This window comes from Salvelinus namaycush, chromosome 25 (genome assembly GCF_016432855.1).
Source record: "Salvelinus namaycush isolate Seneca chromosome 25, SaNama_1.0, whole genome shotgun sequence".
NCBI classification, from domain to species: domain Eukaryota; kingdom Metazoa; phylum Chordata; class Actinopteri; order Salmoniformes; family Salmonidae; genus Salvelinus; species Salvelinus namaycush.
In genome coordinates, this window is record NC_052331.1 from 27,728,627 (window position 1) to 27,747,268 (window position 18,642).

The 18,642-nt window shown below is 42.5% G+C and overlaps 1 protein-coding gene across 1 annotated transcript in view; it reads left to right on the forward strand.

Annotated features, from left to right (window-relative positions):
* Window positions 1–472: 472 nt before the first annotated feature.
* LOC120020413 (chloride channel protein 2-like) overlaps window positions 473–18,642 on the forward strand; it is a 54,505-nt gene continuing 36,335 nt past the window's right edge. The window contains exons 1-9 of the mRNA XM_038964056.1: window positions 473–626; window positions 2,900–3,031; window positions 3,203–3,331; window positions 3,728–3,861; window positions 4,202–4,282; window positions 5,032–5,110; window positions 5,219–5,344; window positions 5,449–5,533; window positions 5,654–5,755. Of these exons, the coding sequence (XP_038819984.1) occupies window positions 473–626; window positions 2,900–3,031; window positions 3,203–3,331; window positions 3,728–3,861; window positions 4,202–4,282; window positions 5,032–5,110; window positions 5,219–5,344; window positions 5,449–5,533; window positions 5,654–5,755 (1,022 nt within the window). The remainder of the gene's footprint in view (window positions 627–2,899; window positions 3,032–3,202; window positions 3,332–3,727; window positions 3,862–4,201; window positions 4,283–5,031; window positions 5,111–5,218; window positions 5,345–5,448; window positions 5,534–5,653; window positions 5,756–18,642) is intronic.

Here is an 18,642-nt window from a genome sequence, read left to right on the forward strand (position 1 = left end):
CCTATTCTTGTCCCCTCTCTTTCATAAATATTTTTTAGATATTCCTTTAGACCACGTGACAAACTCATTCCACGGAGGGCCAAGTGTCTGCGGGTTTTCACTCCTCCCTTGTGCTTGATTGATGAATTACCCTCACCGATTAGTAACGAGCTCCCCTCACCTGGTTGTCTAGGTGTTAATTGAAAGGAAAAAACAAAAACCTGCAGGCACCCAACCGTCCGTGGAATGAGTTGGACACCCCTGCGTTTTAATACTATTGAAATGCAACTGCTATTTCTCCTTCCTTCCCCTCTCCATCTCTAACTTTCTCTTGACCTCCCCCTCTGTCCTTCTCTCTCCCATGGATTAATGTATTATATTAAACAGGACTCAGGAGCTGGTTGAGTATAATGAGGGTCCCTTTGAATACTTGAAAATGAACTAATATTCTCTCTCCCTCCTTCCCCACCTCTCCATCCCCGCTCTTGTTCAGATGTATGGGCGTTACACACAGGAACTCGGTGTGTATGCCAAGGAGGAGGCGGCCCGCCTGCGTGATGGCGGGGGACTGCGGAGGTCCACCAGTATTCGCAGCCGGTCGGCAGAGCTGCTAGAGTATGAGAAAGACCCCTGCGCCAAATGTCATGGTGAGTGACCGACTGACCTCAACATGACCACTTGTATTTACCAACCTAATGACCACTCATATTTACTGACCTGTCTAATGACCTCAATATGACCACTCATATTTACTGACCTGTCTAATGACCTCAATAGGACCACTCATATTTACTGATCTGTCTAATGACGTCAATAGGACCACTCATATTTACTGACCTGTCTAATGACCTCAATATGACCACTCATATTTACTGACCTGTCTAATGACCTCAATAGGACCACTCATTTACTGACCTGTGTAATGAGTGAGTGATCACTGTGATCCAATGACCTCTCCTATGAGTGCACCACCACCACTGAACTGACCGCGTTGACCTACGCTGAGTGTACAAAACATTATGAACACCTGCTCTTTCCATGACATAGACTGACCAAGTGAATCCAGGTGAAAGCTATGATCCCTTATTGATGTCACTTGTTAAATCCACTTCAATCAGTGTAGCTGAAGGGGAGGAGACAGGTTAAAGGTTAAAGAAGCCTTGAGACAATTGAGACATGGATTGTGTATGTGTGTCATTCTGAAGGTGCCAAAGATTTAAGTGCCTTTGAACCAACCTAATGACCACTCATATTTACTGACCTTGGGAGCAATTTCCAAACGCCTGAAGGTACCACGTTCATCTGTACAAACAATAGTACGCAAGTATAAACACCATGGGACCACACAGCCATCATACCGCTCAGGAAGGAGATGCGTTCTGTCTCCTAGAGATGAACGTCCTTTGGTGCGAAAAGTGCAAATAAATCCCAGAACAACAAAGGACCCTGTGAAGATGCTGGAGGAAACAGGTACAAAAGTATCTATATGCACAGTAAAACGAGTCCTATATCGACATAACCTGAAAGGCCTCTCAGCAAGGAAGAAGCCACTGCTCCAAAACCACCATAAAAAAGCCAGACTATGGTTTGCAACTGCACATGGTGACAAAGATCGTACTTTTTGGAGAAATGTCCTCTGGGATGAAACAAAAATAGAACTGTTTGGCCATAATGACCATCGTTATGTTTTTGAGGAAAAAGGGGGAGGCTTGCAAGCCGAAGAACACCATCCCAACCGTGAAGCACGGGGGTGGCCGCATCATGTTGTGGGGGTGCTTTGCTGCAGGAGGGACTGGTGCGCTTCACAGAATAGATGGCATCATGAGGTAGTAAAATGATGTGGATATATTGAAGCAACATCTCATGACATCAGTTAGGAAGTTAAAGCTTGGCCGCAAATGGGTCTTCCAAATGGAGAATGACTCCAAGCATACTTGTGCGAGCAAGGAGGCCTGCAAACCTGACTCAGTTACACCAGCTCTGTCAGGAGGAAAGGGCCAAAATTCACCCAACTTATTGTGGGAAGCTTGTGGAAGGCTACTTGAAACATTTGACCCAAGTTAAACAATTTAAAGGCAATGCTACCAAATACTAATTGAGTGTATGTAAACTTCTGACCCACTAGGAATGTGATGAAATAAATAAAAGCTGAACTAAATCATTCTCTCTACTATTATTCTGACATTTCACATTCTTAAAATAAAGTGGTGACCTAAGACAGGGAATTTTTACTAGGATTAAATGTCAGGAATTGTGAAAACCAAATACATTTAAACTAAGTTTAAGGTGTATGTAAACTTCCGACTTCAACTGTTTTAAAGCACTCGAGAACCATTTAAGAAACAAAGTTAGGTCAGCTAAAAGAAGCTTCACTGGACCCAATTTATTCTCCTTTTTCTGTGAACTGGAAAAGTCTGGAATTCCACCGGTTCAGTATCTAGAGCATTCATAGACTGTGTCCCTCAAGACACTGGGTTCTCTTCAATGTTTGATTGTGTCTTCAGGGACAGCCAGCTACTCCTATTTCATCCACCTGAGAGCAATCATTCACCTTTCCTCCTCTCCACACCCCTTTAATCTCTCTATCGTCACTCGCTTCCTGTGTCTTTAGCGGCCTTATTTCTCTCTCTTTCCACCCATCTCTAGTCCACTCAGTCCTTTATTCATTCATTCAGCTCAACAAGTCGTAATGCATTTCTATCTGTTTCTCCACCCCAATTGCTTTTCACACAGTGTTAATTCTGTCTCCATTTCTCATCACTCCATATGTCTTTTTTTAACGCTCTCTTACAGTGACTATTACAGTGACTATTTCTCTCATTGTAAGCTGTTGTCTTTTTAATCTTCCTCTCTCCCACCCCCTCTCTCCTTTTCCTTCCTCTCCCCTCTTTCTCTCTCCCTCCCTCTCTCCTTTCTCCAGTATGTACGTCTCGCTGTCAGAAGTTCCTGATCTCTCGTGTGGGCGAGGACTGGATCTTTCTCATCCTCCTGGGTCTGGTCATGGCCCTGGTCAGCTGGGTGATGGACTACGCTATAGCCTTCTGTCAACAAGGTGAGAGAGAGGGAGAGATATTCCTGGGTCTGTTGGGTAATGGACTACACCATAGGGAATGGAAGGAGGGAGAGAGAGAGGGTGAGATATTCCTTGCTTCCCTAGTGTAAAAAGTTCTGGAATGTGCCCTTTAATAGGTTTTATGTATCTGTGTGTGTCTCTGCGCTGTAGCTCAGAAGTGGATGTACGGGGGACTGAACAGTAACATGCTCCTGCAGTACCTGGCCTGGGTCACCTACCCAGTGGTGCTCATCACTTTCTCAGCAGGGTTCACACAGATACTGGCCCCGCAGGCTGTGGGTAAGATACTCAAGTGTGGAACGCGCGCACACACACACACACACACACACTCATTCAATGTAATCTTACACCTACATTTATTCCTAATCATGCTCACTCACATATATTTAAATAGCTCATTTGCATACCGAATGAAACACTGTGCAATATTAAAGGTCACAGATGTATGGCGTCGACTCAATCCACATGGGTAGTTGACAGAAGTTATACAACTTCAGGTCATCCTTGACTATATCCTTGAAACCACTAGTAATGACTGCCTTGAATTCATAAATAATCTTGAAGTGGATCTATGAATATACATTTTACCACACTCTCCGTCCTCCCCCTCCTCCTAACCCACCTCCCTCGCCCTCCTCTCATCCATCCCCCCTCTCACCTCCTCCTTTTCCTCAGGTTCGGGAATCCCAGAGATGAAGACCATTCTTAGAGGTGTGGTACTTAAGGAGTATCTCACCTTTAAAACCTTTGTGGCCAAGGTTATCGGGCTGACCTGTGCTCTGGGCAGTGGCATGCCCCTGGGAAAGGAGGTGGGAAACCCCTAGTGGACTATTACGGAATGAAAGTGAAATGTTTGAAATTCCTGGGCTCTAATTTATAAAGTGCTGATCTAGGAGCAGTTTTGCCATAAGATCATCATGAATACGGTTATATGGACAGGGAGCCTTATTCTAGTTCAGCACTCTTACTCTGAGACGCTTGATGAATACGGGCCCTGGTCTGAAATTGCTTTAGTTCTGCCTTTTCCCCCCTTTTCCCCTCCTTTATTACTAACTCTGCATTCCATGTTCTTTCTCTCCGTCATCCTCTGACCCCTACCCATCCATCTCTCTCTTTCTCTCTCTCTCGTTCCTCCAATCTCTCATCCAGGGCCCGTTCGTTCATGTGGCCAGTCTGTGTGCAGCTCTCCTGAGTAAATGCATAGCTGCCTTGTTTGGTGGGATTTACATGGTGAGACAGTCCCCCCCCCCCCCCCCCCCCACACACACTCAATTTGGTTTTAGTATCTGTGTGATATCTGTCTGACCAGCCTGCCACCCCTCCAGGACATACACTCACCCCCACTCACCTGAGCAGTATGACTCCTGTCTGCCAAGAAATTACTCTCTCTGCCATACACCACCCAAGACCTGGAGGAGGAGGAGGAGGAGGGGGGGGGGGATGGAGGAAGAACATTTCAAGTCAGCAAGCATCAAATTAGACTCTACTTTAGAACAATTCCATAATGATCAGGGTTGAGGTTCATCCTGTTTGAACCCAATCACTATAGGAGATTGAATGCATTTTCTGTCCAAAACTGAAGCAATAAAAATAATATCTCCCAGCAGATTTTGGTCTCTGCTTTTCTTCAATTTAACACTCAGGTACTCACTCAGATTTCTGTCTTTTCCCACTTACTGCTTAAGGAAGAGCCCTTTCAGGGAAACAAGGTACGAGTGCACATGTGTCTAAGTATGTGCACGTCTCAGTGTCCACTTGTTTCATGTTTGTTGGGGCGTCATGTGAGCGCCCTTCCATTTCAAGTCAAGCGTTTATATTCTGTTCTATGTGAATGCCATCATGACATCTCCCTTTACTTCATGTTATTCTGTTGATCTAAATTCCAACATTACTCTCTGTAACTCTCTGTAATTCCATTATGCACATATGTGTTTGTGTCTGTGTGGGTGTCTGTGAGTGTGCGTATGTTCCTATTACAGAATGAGTTGAGGAACACAGAGATGCTATCAGCAGCGTGTGCAGTAGGGGTGGGATGCTGCTTTGCTGCCCCTATTGGAGGTACGTAACCATGGGAAGTCCATGTACTTTACCATATACATTGGGGAGAAATACAGTAAATTACAATAAGTGATGGTGTTACTGCAACAGTGATTGTGTGTGCTGCAGGTGTGCTCTTCAGCATTGAGGTAACCTCAACGTTCTTTGCGGTGAGGAACTATTGGAGGGGCTTTTTTGCTGCCACCTTCAGCGCCTTCATCTTCAGAGTACTGGCTGTGTGGAACCAGGACGAAGGTGAGGAGGTGTGTGTGTGCAGGGGCGGGGGTGGTCTTGGGTCTGTGTCATTGAGCCAATAGTTAGTCAGAGCTGACTGGTGATATTCTCTCTGTCTCTCTCAGAGACCATCACGGCTCTTTTTAAGACACGTTTCCGTCTGGACTTCCCCTTTGACCTCCAGGAGTTGCCAGCCTTCGCCATCCTGGGGTACGTGTGTGTGTTTGTGTCCTGTGTGTTCTACACACCCTGTTCAAACTCCTCAGTATCGTCACTGTAAATGGCTATTAACCTAGAACTGTGTGTGACTCTGTCCCCTGTCCTCCTCAGGATTGCGTGTGGTTTTGGTGGGGCCCTGTTTGTCTACCTGAACAGACTTATAGTAGAGTGTATGAGGAAACAGAAGACCATCAACAAGTTCCTGCTTAGGAAGTGAGTTTGTGAATGTTATACTATTGAACTGTTATATATTGTACACAAACATATGGAGGACCAAATCTGCAGTAATTATAGATAAATGCACAAATAAATGGATGAATGAATGCACACAAATAGATAGTGGGGCAAAAAAGTATTTAGTCAGCCACCAATTGTGCATGTTCTCCCACTTAAAAAGATGAGAGAGGCCTGTAATTTTCATCATAGGTACACTTCAATGACAGACAAAATGAGAAAAAGAAATCCAGAAAATCACATTGTAGGATTTTTAATGAATATATTTGCAAATTATGGTGGAAAATAAGTATTTGGTCAATAACAAAAGTTTCTCAATACTTTGTTATATACCCTTTGTTGGCAATGACAGAGGTCAAACGTTTTCTGTAAGTCTTCACAAGGTTTTCACACACTTGCTGGTATTTTGGCCCATTCCTCCATGCATATCTCCTCTAGAGCAGTGATGTTTTGGGGCTGTTGCTGGGCAACACGGACTTTCAACTCCCTCCAAAGATTTTCTATGGGGTTGAGATCTGGAGACTGGCTAGGCCACTCCGGGACCTTGAAATGCTTCTTACGAAGCCACTCCTTCGTTGCCCGGGCGGTGTGTTTGGGATCATTGTCATGCTGAAAGACCCAGCCACGTTTCATCTTCAATGCCCTTGCTGATGGGAGGTTTTCACTCAAAATCTCACGATACATGGCCCCATTCATTCTTTCCTTTACACGGATCAGTCGTCCTGGTCCCTTTGCAGAAAAACAGCCCCAAAGCATGATGTTTCCACCCCCATGCTTCACAGTAGGTATGGTGTTCTTTGGATGCAACTCAGCATTCTTTGTCCTCCAAACACGACGAGTTGAATTTACCAAAAAGTTATATTTTGGTTTCATCTGACCATATGCCATTCTCCCAATCTTCTTCTGGATCATCCAAATGCTCTCTAGCAAACTTCAGACGGGCCTGGACATGTACTGGCTTAAGCAGGGGGACACGTCTGGCACTGCAGGATTTGAGTCCCTGGCGGCGTAGTGTGTTACTGATGGTAGGCTTTGTTACTTTGGTCCCAGCTCTCTGCAGGTCATTCACTAGGTGCCCCCGTGTGGTTCTGGGATTTTTGCTCAACGTTCTTGTGATCATTTAGACCCCACGGGGTGAGATCTTGCGTGGAGCCCCAGATCGAGGGAGATTATCAGTGGTCTTGTATGTCTTCCATTTCCTAATAATTGCTCCCACAGTTGATTTCTTCAAACCAAGCTGCTTACCTATTGCAGATTCAGTCTTCCCAGCCTGGTGCAGGTCTACAATTTTGTTTCTGGTGTCCTTTGACAGCTCTTTGGTCTTGGCCATAGTGGAGTTTGGAGTGTGACTGTTTGAGGTTGTGGACAGGTGTCTTTTATACTGATAACAAGTTCAAACAGGTGCCATTAATACAGGTAACGAGTGGAGGACAGAGGAGCCTCTTAAAGAAGAAGTTACAGGTCTGTGAGAGCCAGAAATCTTGCTTGTTTGTAGGTGACCAAATACTTATTTTCCACCATAATTTGCAAATAAATTCATTAAAAATCCTACAATGTGATTTTCTGGATTTTTTTTTTCTCATTTTGTCTGTCATAGTTGAAGTGTACCTATGATGAAAATTACAGGCCTCTCATCTTTTTAAGTGGGAGAACTTGCACAATTGGTGGCTGACAATACTTTTTTGCCCCACTGTAAAATCATTATTTGAATAATTAATCCCACTAATTTTATTAATTTAGATTATTTCTTAATTTATGTATGTCTTCCTTCAATATGATAATGAGGTGTCAATCAAAAGTATGTGGGTGATATCTAACACACCATTGGTGAATCAATGCCAAAACACCTTGCATGATTGCACTTGCCTCGGCTGCGTTCAGTATAAACGATTTGTCCCCCCTCTCCAACCAATAATGTGCAGTGCATATAGCTATCTATTAATATTATATGTCATTGTTTTTTGGGCCGAAGTTGGAGATAAAAATCGATTATATGCAGCTGTGCCGCATGCGCACCATAAAAACATTGCTCTTCCTTGATTTAGAAGCAGGTGAACAATTTTAGAACACAGAGCCATTGACTGCGTTACTTTTGACAATAAGCCACCGGACTACAGGCATATCGTGTTGAACCTAGAAGAAAACCAAGAGACGGGACTAGGCAAGAAGGACTTGACCGGGATTGCCCAGAAAACCATGTTACTGTAAACGAACGTTACTGAGTGAGTATCAAGATCGCTAGCTTGGCTACATATAATTAAGTCGAGTTGGCTAGCTAGCTGCGTTTTACAGCCAGACTCACACTTAGCTAGTTAGCTGATGAACTAATCTGCAATTATCATAAATCATTATCTAGCTAACTACGGTATATAAATATTTGTCAAATGTAAAACAAGCAGTGCCGTGGCATGTCAGAAGTAATGCATGTTGGCTAGATCACTTATTATAGAATGCATACTTAATTAATAGGGATGTCATTTAGCTAGCTACATACCTAGGCTAATTCTTGACATAATACATATTTGAAGCAGTTTGGTTGCAATATTAGGTCTCAATCACTGGCATCTAAACAAGCAACTAAGCTAACTATAATCAAATGAGGAGCATGATGTCATGATGAAAATCAACTATGTGAAGGTAGCCACAGTACAGATTAGCCACAATAGTGGAATTTGCTTTTTGCTTTAACAATTGTTAGTGAGATGAGAAGTGGTGCCATAAAATAGTTTATCTAGCTATAAATTCACATGTAAACCATGACATTTGTTGTAGCCGTTAACACAAAATGGCATGTATACTTTTAAATCAGCTCCTATTGTCATTTACAGACATGAATCCTAAATACAGGTACCATTTTAATTGTGTTAATCTCTGCAATTTGTCATCTGATCTCTTGGAGCCTGGTGGAGGCAGAACATTTTTCTACATCTAGGTTGAGGCTTGTTACTAGCAGGAACATGGAGCACTATCTGTCACATGATGTTGTTTTCCTTTACATTGCATAATGCTAGGCAGGAGGTGCTGGGCCAGTGGGAGGTCGACGCTCTCATTCTAACACACTACCTCTTTCAGTCTCTCTCCAGGTGCTACAGAGACAGAATGGTCCTCTGAGCCTTCTGACCAACTACTTGTGATCTCTCCAGAGCACAGAAGTAAGCTACACTCATAAATGTATACTATGTAAACCTCCTTCACTATGGCGGTCTGCCTGTGTGACAGCATAGCATATTATCCAGGGCCACTGGTTGGGTTGGATTTACTGTACACACAAACTCATTCTCTCACCTCCCTGTAAAAGTCCCAGACTTTTATCAAAACTAACATGTCCATCCCCTAATCTCCAGGTGAGTCTGCTGGGCAATGGAACTCTAGAGTAGTACATCCAAAACACCTTCCACCCTGTTGTCAGTTATCTGCAGATCGTTGCATCCATCAGGGAACTATCAAGGCTTTCAAAGGCCACATTTTGGGGGTGACCAAATGCAATAAAGTTTTGTATGAACTAATTTTCATTTTGTTAGATTCCAAAATACCTTTTTCATGTCATGTTGGTCTTCACACTAACTTCTGTGGTAACTTTTAAACAAAGACAACACACAGGCTGTGTTCAAAGGCAGCCCAATTCTGGTCTTTTCTTCACTAATTGGTGTTTTGACATCAGATGTTGTTCAGAGCTGATCTGAGTGGTCAAAAGGCCAATTAGTGAAAAACATAATTGGGCTGCATGTGTGAACGCAGCCTTAGTTTATGCTTCAAAAGTCCTAGAGTAAATGAGTCATGTCCAGATGAATAAAAATGTATTAATGTATCTGAGATATGTATATATCCCTGACAAGATTGAAGAATGGGACAAGTAGACAAAGTGAATGTCTGTGATTGTGTCCGTAGCATAATTTGAGTGGTTACATACAATACATGTTGACAGAATGGCTGCGAGACAGTGTTGCTGTACTCCCAGGTAAGACCCTTGCTTTCGGTACCACGGAAGGCCATAGTTTACAGTCGGGCTGCTTTGAAGAAGTGTCACCATCCAGGCCCATGTCACAGCTTGCAGTGAGTGGCCTGATGGGGAGATGAAATGCATTATGTACCTTTCATCACCAAAGCCATGTTAACGTTTACTGCACATGTTGCTGAAATATTCAACCCTTTCTGTTAGTGTCATTGATATGGAAATTCACATTCCGTTAATAAGCATGGACTAATACCTCTAGGGCAGAGGTAGGCAACCCTTTCCTGGAGTGCCGCAGGGGCTTAATGTTTTTGATTAAACTGACCTGGAAGACCAGGTGTGTTAAATTTAGATAATCACTGAACTGATAAATTAGCTCAGTTGGTCAGGGCGGAGTTCAGTTCAATTGAACGGAAGTGGTACTGAACGACCAGTTTAAAAATGGGAAAGGCTTGGCTTGTCGGTTCAAAGTATACCACTGCCCTTTAAATATGTTGCTTCAAGCCACACACCCACTGAACGGAGCAAACGTATGTCTAAGAACATACAAGAAAGTTTTGGAAAAATGTGTCATTCAGTACAAACCGTTCCGCAATGTAGCAAACGTTTAAGTGAACTATAGCCTAGTTGGAACAAAATTCTGCAGTACCTGGGCTCCCGAGTGGCGCAGATGTCTAAGGCACAGCATCTCTTTGTGCTTGAGGTGTCACTACACACTCTGGTTCTATCCCGGGCTGTATCACAACCGGCCGTGATCGGGAGCCCTATAGGGCGGCGCACAATTGGCCCAGCGTCGTTAGGGGAGGATTTTGCCAGAGTAGGCTGTCATTGTAAATTTAAGAATTTGTTCTTAACTGACTTGCCTGGTTAAATAAAGGTTTGCCTGCTCTAGGGTCCTGTGGTGAAGTGACTGCTGTGCAAGGTATTGGGCAACCACTTTCTTCCAGGGCCCATACTCACTAAACATCTCAGTAGAGCGTGATCTAGGATAACCTCCTTGTCAATGTAATTGTAGTCAATGTGAAGACAATCCTAACATCAGTACTCCTACTCTGAGATTCTTTGTGAATATGGTCCCTGGCCTGTCAACACTCCACCTGAAATGCAACAAAAATATGAATAATTAGCTCAGTAACTTAGCTAACTAGCCAATGAAACACTTGTAAATGTGCACAAGCCTAATAAAGCAGGTGTATATGAAAACAGCTTATTTGCTGTGAAATTAAGAGAGGCATTTATCTTGCTAACTTTGTCACCAATCGATAAACAGGCAGGGGAACAAAGTAGTTTAACAAAAACTGCGGAATAGTCTAACTAGCTAGTCTTTCAAATACAGCTACCAATATATCTAGTTAATTGATATTTTCTAGAAACCTAGCTACAGTCTGTTTAGCTAGCTAAGGTGAACTCTGAAGGTGGGAGTGAACTAACGTTAGCTAGTTTGGCCCCTGCAGTTAAGGTAGCTGGCTAGTTACATTTTTAATCAACTTTATTAATCGTATGAATAGCTAGCAAAGATATTCGTTCACACATGTCTCTTGTAGCAGCTAGTTGACCCAAATTGTCGATGCATGCCTCTGTAACGGATGTGAAATGGCTAGCTCGTAAGCGGGTACACGCTAGTAGCGTTTCAATCAGTTACGTCACTTGCTCTGAAACCTAGATGTAGTGTTGCCCCTTGCTCTGCAAGGGCCGTAGCTTTTGTGGAGCGATGGGTAACGACGCTTCGTGGGTGACTGTTGTTGATGTGTGCAGAGGGTCCCTGGTTCGCGCCCGTGTCGGGGCGAGGGGACGGTTTAAAGTTATACTGTTACACCTCCACACGGAAAAGCAGACAATATGGAGATTCGTCGTTTTCAACAGCAGCCAGCACTGACAGAGCAACCCACTGTACAGTGTTGCCAACTCCTCAGTAAGGAAAGTAGCTATTGGCTGTCCTAAAAGTCGCTAAATGACGCCATCACCTAATTTGCATAATTGGCCATGTGCATGTAATTGTGATGGAAGCTGTAGGAGAGAGGAATAACGTCGTGGGAGAGACAAAAAGTGAGTTAAAAACACCCAAAATATGTTTAGAACTACAAATGAACTTCTGTCGATTCTTCTTTTTTTTTTTTTGTCACAATTCCAACCCTCCTCCTTTATCTGGACTTGGGACCGGCAAAAGTGACCCAAAAGAGACACTGGCGGAGTTACTTAGTTTTTTTTTGTTTTTTTGTTTAGGTTTCTTAATTTGGTTTGGTTTTTAACCTTATGGTCCACTTAGGAGCCTACAACAAGTCACAGTAAAACATGAACATTTTTAACCATAACATGTTTAAAAAATTTTTTTGTATACAATCTAAATGGACCAAAAAGAGACAATAGAAAAAAACTGTCAATGGCAGTCTGGCCATAATTCAGGTGAATTGTATTTTTTTCCCAGACCCCCCTCCACACACACACAGGCTGTGCTGGCTCACAGATAAGGGGGTCATTGTCATTTTGGTCAAGGCTCTCTATGGCAGGTTCAGCCACTGAGGGAGCTGACTTAAATGAGTAAGCAGCTGATGTGCCAAAAAGCTGCAAAACATTATCAGGCAGCTGGTGCTCATAGCAAGCCTCACCAGACAGCTTCAGTCCATATCGAATGTACAGGATGGAGTTAAGGGTCTGCAAGGACATCCGATTTCTAAGTTTGTTTTTTACCACACTCTGGCTGAATACTCTCTCGACTTCAGCATTCGAGTGTGGCAAGGACAACACAGACACAGCAGCCATGGCAAGTTCTTGAAACGGGTTGATATCAGCTGCATCCCTGAACTTCCAAATCTCACTCCAGAAGCCCAGTGTGTTTTTTTGTCTCATTCCATTTACTAAGATGGATGGCACGCCATTGCTGGACAATCTTGTCTATCTCTGCAGGGGAGTAGCCAAGGAGCTTGGCTATTTTTTCTATTTCTCCAGGGCTCTTATTGTGCTTTAGAGTTTCCTCCACATTGAAAACTGACATGTACTGCAATGCTTCGATGTTGTCCGGCAGTCTCACCCTCAACTCATTATTAGTGAGGAAGATGGTGAAGGCTACACACCGCTTTCTGACATTGTTTTCATCCTCGGGCGCAAGGTGGAGCTCAGCTGCCTTTGATTCAAAAAGGTAACCACGGTACGGTTTGGGACTGATGTATCCATTTTTGGCCCTTTGAGTACATCAACATTTGCCAGTATATTCAGCAACCTGCTGCTCAGACTTGATCAGGCTAACCAAACTGTCAAGTAGCTAAGAGGATCCACTTGCTCTCCCTCAAAAGCCTTGATGGCCAACTGTACCTCACCCAGCACTGACTTTAAAAAAAAGTCAGATACAATATGTTTTGAGGATCACTGTACATGGAGTATAAAACCTCAGCCATGTAGCAGTGTTCACTGGACTTGGTGACTGCGAAATGCAGCCTAAGCTCCTCCCACTGGTCCAAAACGCGTGAAACCGCAGGTTCAATGGAGAGCCAACGTGTGGCACACACCTTGGTTATCTGTAAAGGTTTCTCCCCACAGTTGATGGTCTCATATGGCCTTGTAGGCCAGTTATAAGTCTCTCGTACCAAGTACTCCACACTACGGGGGATGGTGTCATTGGAAGCATGACTTACAGCAAGCTGCAGAGAGTGGCACACACAGCGAATAAGAACCAGATATTTGAGGCCATACTCCTCCTTCAGCACTTTATGGACCCCATTGTTAATCCTCGTCATAAGAGGCATTGTCAGTCCCTATCCCCAGGAGTTTCTCTTTTTTTAGACAACACTTCTCGAGGAAAGCCACAAAAGCACGGGCTATAGATTTGGCATCTCCTCCCTCCAACTCAACAAACCCCAGAAATATTGATACAATTGTCTGCTTGGTGTCACTAAAGTACCTTATCACAACCCCCAGGTACTTAGAAACACTTAAATCCGTGGACTCATTGAGGAAGAAGCTGAAACGCTGGTCACCCACATCTGCGACCAACTTTTTCAGAAAGTATGGTGCTCGAACTCTCACAAACACCATTAATCATTTCTGTGCACTTTGTCCTGTGCATTTTGAAGTGGGTAGCAGCAGTGGAGTCTGAGAAAGCAGCTCTACATGCTTCTCCAATGTGATCACATGCCAGCATGGAACAGTGTTCAGCGATAGCTAATGCCATGGTGGCCTCAGCCTTTTTTGCAGTCAATTTTTTTTAACCATAAATGGCAGCTTGTTTTTGGTTGAACTGTTATAAGGCTTTGCATTTTGAGTATGATTTTGAGTTGTCATGTGTTTTTTTACATCACTAAGTTTGGCGTAGAAATCATCCTTACAATACAGGCAGTATGCCCGTGTATCATCTCCAATAAACGGCTTCAACCAGCCTTTGAATTCAGGGTTTGATTCCCACTCCTTTCTGTATTTTTGAGTGTACAGTTTAGACTGAGACATGATGAGCTAGCCAGCTAGATGTTTAGCTTATGTCACAGAGGCACACACACAGTGGACAAGATGAGTAACTGACTGAGGCTGTGAGTCAAATGCAGTGATTTATTTTTGTACAGTGATTTATTTTAGATAAAGAACATTTTACATTTACATCCCGCCCTGAATGTAAGCCAGGGCGGGATCAGCCAGCGGCGGCTTCCCGCATGCGTGATTCATTTGCACTCTGGACGCGGAGGGGTGAACATCTCCTGCTCTGACTTCAGCTGGGAGGGACTGATGCGTGAGGACTGGGCCGCCTGTGAGTGCTTTGGGACGGGGGTGGGTCTCACGGCAGCACCCGCTTCTCGTTGAGAAGAGTAAGAACGATACGTGCTTTCACGTCAGTCTCCAATAACACCAGAAAAAGTCACTAGTCGTTTAAAAAAAATGTGTCGCTAGAGGGTTCTAAGTTATTGGAGCTAAGTTGGCAACACTGTGTGAAGGTAGCCACTAGAGGGATTTGTGGTTCACTTTCAAAATAAATGTCCTGCATCGAAACTGACGCAAACGGATACAAATAGTGGAATCATGCCGTATTTGGACTAGTTGTGTTCGGGATAAACCTCAATGTTATGTATATTACTTTGGAAATAATAGACAACGAAGGAAAACAATAAAGCATACATTTACCGCTATATATATCATCCCCTTTCTCATTTTGGTTGCTGGAGACGCGACCCAGTCGTTCGTTCGATATTTATGTTCCGTTGCCATGCTCAGTGACAAGGTTCTTATCCCTTGCTTGCTAGCTAGCCAACTTGGCCAGGTGACAAGAGAATTTTGTTCTTCAGGTTCATAACCCAATTTAAATATATTACTCAGTCTGCAAACCAGAATTTGTAAGATCCTGGTCGAATGAAACAGACGGAGGCCCAGCTAAATAGTCAAAAAGGTTTATTCACGGAACGTTCTAAAGTCAGGAATACAAAACAATTCATATTATACTGACTTCTCACGCCCACACATTCACACAACCATACACGCACACACACACACACACACACACACACACACATGCATACAAACAGACGCACACACATGTCCTGCTACCCAGCCGACAGAGATTAGTGACCTTGTCCTTGAGACATACTCCCTGTTCTCTCCCAAATCTCTAGTCAGGTCAGCACCAAGCTCAGACAGTCTGTGTTTATAATACCATAAAGACATATTGCCTTTACCCTAATTCTGACTAGACTACACATTTATTGATTATGATTTTATACATTCTAATCACTTCCATACAATTATATGTTTCAGGGCGGAATATTCTAATCATTCAATTAACCGATAATTCTCACCTAACACCAGGTCACCCTTAAAAATGAGCCTCTGGTTCTCAATGGGCTTTTCCTGGTTAAATAAATAAAGGTTCTATATTTTTTTTTTATGCTAATATTACAGCTTCACAGTCATGATCTGACTGCAGCCAGAACAGAAACGTTTATTGCGTTACGTTTGATTAAGCTGTTTATCCCGCTTATCACAGTTACCAAAGAAAACAATACTAAGCACACATTTACCGGTAAAACAAATATTATTTATGTAAGTAAACTCATACTTTCATCTTTGAATGCTAGAGATGCGACCCAGTAGGTCCTTCGATATTTATGGATGCGACCCAATCGTTCGTTTATGTTCTGTTGCCATGCTCACTGCCAACGTTCTTATCCCTTGCTAGCTAGTCAGCAATCTACTGCTAACAATTACAACCTCTGCAGCCAGAATAACAGCAAAGCAGCTGTTTTCTTTTGACATTCATTTGCATACAGTGCCTAGCAAAAGTATTCATCCCCCTTGGCGTTTTTCCTATTTTGTTGCATTACAAACTGTAATTGAAATTGATTTTTATTTCATGTAATGGACATACACAAAGTAGTCAATTGGTGAAATTAAAAAAAAATCTAAACAGAAAAGAAAATAGTAAAAATGCCAAGGGGGTGAATACTTTTGCAAGCCACTGTATATCCATAACAATGAGCTGATAATGCCTGATTTTTGTCTGGCAAACCTAGAAAAATCTGCATTCCCGTCAGGACACTCAACACTGTTCATTATGAGGAGATCACATTGCATATCAAACACTAGGCTAGAAGCTAGCTAAATAGTTTGTTGCTAGCAAACCTGCCAATATGACAACCGAATTCAAAAATACCAGTTGCTGAAAACTGTTGCTCACAAACTAGAAACGTGGGAGGATTTGACAGTATAGCGCCACTTGTGTCATGACTGCAACATAGGGACCAGAGAAATGTATGTTTGTCACTCACCACGTTAGGTCATCAGATGCTCAAAAAAAAAAAAAATCCTCCTTGGAGCTGCTTTTACAATGAATCCCATTTCAGTTTGTGGTTGTTGGTTTAACTTTCTGTAACTTTGTAGCAAGTAAGGTCTGCATGTGTAGGTGCAAATTGCGTCATGATTGCAAGGTGTCCCAATATCTTTTCCAACTCTCCCGTTATCTGTTTTTAATGTCTATTCTAGAATGCCCTTCTAGCCAATCAGAAACTAGTATTCAACAATGCTGTGTTATAATTAAGCAAAAGGCCCAAGGAAGTGTGGTGTATATGGTCAATTGAATATGCATGACACATCGCAGAGTGACTGGACACAGACCTTAACCGCCTTATTGCTATTATAAACTGGTTACCAATGTACCAATTGTCATACCCGTGGTATAAGTTCTGAAATACAACAGCTTTCAGCCAATCAGCATTCAGGGCTTGAACCAACCAGTTTATCATGTTATATGAATTCAACAAAAAACAATAATTAGTTAATTTGACAAAAGACAAAAGTTGAAATCGCACTGTGGATGTATTAGACTTCATAATTGCATACTTATATTTCACAGTACAATATGTGGACACCCCTTCAAATTAGTAGATTTGGCTATTTCAGCCACACCAGTTGCTGACAGGTGTATAAAAAGTGAGGACACAGCCATGCAATCTCCAAAGACAAACATTGGCAGTAGAATGGCCTTACTGAAGGGCTCAGTGACTTTCAATGTGGCACCGTCATAGGAGGCCACCTTTCCAACAAGTCAGTTCATCAAATTTGTGCCCTGCTAGAACTTCCCCGGTCAACTGTAACTGCTGTTATTGTGAAGTAGAAACATCTAGGAGCAATAATGGCTCAGCCGTTAAGTGGTAGGCCACACAAACTCACAGAACAGGACCGCTGAAAAGCGTAGCACGTAAAAATCTTCTGTCCTCGGTTGCAGCACTCACTACCAAGTTCCAAACTACCTCAAGAAGCAACGTCAGCACAAGAACTGTTCGTACAGAGCTTCATGAAATGGGTTTCCATGGCCGCACTCAAGCCTAAAGTCACCATGCACAATTCCAAGTGTCGGCTGGAGTGGTGTAAACTTTGCCACCATTGGACTCTGGAGCAGTGGAAACATGTTCTCTGGAGCTATAATGGTCAAATTTGTGTATACACTTCACATTTGTGTTCTGATGGTGTCACTGAGTAGGCTGATACCCGTTTCATGGACCCAAGATCCATAGGTAAAGCTGTACATTGCAATATGAAGGTTAAATAGGCTGAATAGTGAGGGGATTTTACAGTCAAAGTCCTGCAATAATAGCTACAATGCTAATATTTGTGTAAACTCTTCACAGTTGTGAACATTTCATGAACCCAAGATTCTTAGGCAAGGTTCTATAATTCATACAGTAGTCCCCCAATTCAATTCTGAAGTCTAACACAGCCAAAATGTTATTTTAAACTGATTTTTTTTTTTAAATAGTCTTTTGTTGAATTTATATAACAACATTCCAAACCTGTAAAGCATTATCTAGTCCAAATATGGCATGATTCCAATATTTGTATCTGTTTGCGTCAGTTTCATGGGGTACTTTTATTTTGAAGATGAACGCAAATTCCACTATTGTGGCTCATAGTTATTGTGACATCGATCAACCAATGGTGTGTTAGATTCCACCCACATACATTTGATTGATGTTATCATATTGGAGGAATAAATAAATAAATTAATGAATTAAGATAAAAATATTAAAATTAATTAAAGTTAGAATAATTAGATAATACAGATATGTAGAGAATTTATTCCTTTTAGTCAGTATTTTGTATTTCCTTGCTCATTTAATTGTGTGGATTTATTTATTCATTTATTTATGTTTCTGTGTGCATTTATTTATTTATAATTGTGGCAGGTTTAGTTCTCCATACACACACAGAGGCGGCTTGCCTTATATGTGAACCCCACGCTGCATCCCCCCAGGAAAACACTGTTGAGAGTTTGAATAGTACAACGTTCAATTTCGACATTTGGTAGTCCATCAGCAGTTCTCTCAAGTCCAGTTTGGGTCCATTTAAAAACAGCTTTGTTGCAAGGTATCGTCTCTATAATTTCCCTAGCGGCCCGAGATCTTTCATACATAAACAGCAGTGTATTATATAAAAGATGAACAGA